Raw genomic sequence first — 2,386 nt, 5'->3', positions numbered from 1 at the left:
TAAGATTAAGCCATTGTGCTCCATTCTTCCAGTTTCTTACCACAAACTGTTTGATATTTGCATAAATCCAAATTGGAAAATATTAGGAAGTTAAATGGACCGCTATTTTCTGTTTTATTATTAGTTGGCTTCCTGTATGCTTTATTCAACTGAATTATAATTCTACATGCTATATCACGAGAAATCACTAGATTTAGAAAAAAAAATCAATAGAGAAAACTAATAATCACTAGAAACATTGATAAATCGCTAGGGGTGGTAACCCTGGTTATGAATTAACATTCTGTTCCAGGTTGTCAAGAAATATGGTCATTTTCTGTTTCCGCTTTGAAACTTTTGCTTGTTCAGAAGTAGATTCAGTGCTGGGATTTATGGTTGGCGATTGCATGTTTACCAAACTAGCACACAGCTGAAATATTGCTGATGAATCACCTCGGAGCTGGTAAGGGATATTAGAGAGAATTTCAAAAGTTTTTATTCTTTGAATCACTCTCTCCACATGAATTCGAGCTCGAGCTATTTTGGTCGTCAGCTTAACCTGTTCCTCTGAAAATTGTCTACCAAGCAGAAATGGAGGAATATTAAGGTCTACACCCCCAGGTAGCATGTCATGGATGGTGAACCCCTTATCTGCAAGGATCAGGTCTCCGCTTGAAACTTTTTGTAATACTTTTGACTGACGTGTCAGTTCCTTGTCACTGACAGACCCAGGAAAAAGTTCACTTACAAAAATCACAGCATTGGAAGGGGCTATTCCAACAAGGCCTTTGAATGTGTTACGCTGTTTGTAATTTGAAAAAGTAAGTTTGTTTTGATCAAGATTTTTTGGTATATCAATCTCTACCTCTGTTGCATCCAGTATAATACGGCATTGTGGAAAAGGCTTGAAGCATTCTGGAAGTTCCAAGTTATTTTTGGCAACTGATGGTAATTCTCTTTTCTCAATGGCCTCAACAAAGAAGACCCTGTGCAAAACAACCATCAGTGACTTAAACACATTCTTACAGGTTGTGGCAGACACTCCAAACCGGACAGCAAGGTCTAAAAACTTGAAATTTTGCCTCAACTTCATTAAAGTAAGTAAAAGTTGGTCTTCAATTTTAAGAGCTAAGACACTCCAGTCCATAACATATTTAAACTTAACAAGCTTCACAATATCAAGAACTGCAATGAATACTTCTGTTGATGGTAATCCTGTATAAAAACTTACAAGCCTGTCATCATGCTTGATTTCATTAAAAGTCATGTGGCAGGACTTGTATTCTAACTGTTTTATCAGCTCAGTATTTTGAATCTTCAACTGGTCCAGTTCATGCTCTAAGATACACTTCTCTACTCTTAGCTTGGACTTTCTTGGAGATGGACCTGGGTTCATCCTTTTTACTCCGAGATTACCAGTTGAAGTTGAGGGAGAAGGTGATGTTTCAACTAACTCAGTGCTAGTGGCTTCGCTAGGACTAAAGACTATATCCACTACTTCTGACTCCTCTCTTTTTCTCTTACTTTTTCTCTCTAGATCAGGAAAGTTCAACTCAAACCTCTTGTTCAAATTCCACTCAAAGATTGTAGGTCCATTACTTTTCTTACCATGAGCAAAGTGACAGGAGCACAACCTAGACTCTTGATTTGGTTTGACACCTTTGCGTCGTGTGGCATATTCCCAGAGCTTGTATGAAGCATTGTCTTCTTTAGGGAATCGATAAAAGCTGCAGCTGAAATACCTTGAATGGTGTTTGCATTTAGGAGCAAAACAATGAGGCATCCTGAAAATAAAAGGCCAATTAGAATCAAATAGTCTCTATGACGGTTTCTGTGCATCTTTTTTTTTAGTTTCTTGACAGGATTCTGTACATCCCTGGACAAACTAAAAGTATAATTTTGTAAACAAAGTAAAAGTATAATTTTGTGATTTTCACCAAATCACCCAGGACAAATCCTCTGATACACACCCATCTATGAATCAGACCTCTTATGACTTCCTCTCATCTTGCATTTCTTATACCTTTATCCCCTCCTGGAGACTGGTTGCCAATCCATTTGCTGATTATAAGAAATTAGCAGGGACCTGATACTGGCAGAGCTGTATTGGATTTACTTTTAGTTGAAACCAATTAGCATAGAATTCTAAAAAATAACAGTAGTTTTATACAGTTAAATAAAAAGTCCATACCATGGTAAACCAAAGAGGTATTTTATCAAACAAAAAATAGAATGTCTAAAAACACCTTGACAGTTTTCTTGCCAAAATATTTTTTTGGCACTTGACATCTAGTATTTGTAATTTTTGGTATTTAATCCATAAATCAGAAAATAATCATATAACAACTGTAATATAAAACTGGTCCTAGAAAAATATAATTTCATTCCATAATCTGGCCTCCAAAAT

The 2,386-nt window shown here is 36.2% G+C and overlaps 1 protein-coding gene across 1 annotated transcript; it reads right to left on the bottom strand.

Moving 5' to 3' along the window:
• Window positions 1–268: 268 nt before the first annotated feature.
• On the bottom strand, window positions 269–1,762 carry LOC148942600 (uncharacterized). The gene has a single exon (XM_089102311.1). It carries the CDS (start codon window positions 1,760–1,762, stop codon window positions 269–271), a length of 1,494 nt encoding a protein of 497 aa, XP_088958437.1.
• Between the last annotated feature and the right edge of the window lie 624 nt (window positions 1,763–2,386).

Source organism: Artemia sp. Qi Xiang Cuo, chromosome 16 (assembly GCF_049724085.1).
Source record: "Artemia sp. Qi Xiang Cuo chromosome 16, ASM4972408v1, whole genome shotgun sequence".
NCBI classification, from domain to species: Eukaryota; Metazoa; Arthropoda; class Branchiopoda; order Anostraca; family Artemiidae; genus Artemia; species Artemia sp. Qi Xiang Cuo.
This window is presented reverse-complemented; position numbering and strand designations above follow the sequence as displayed.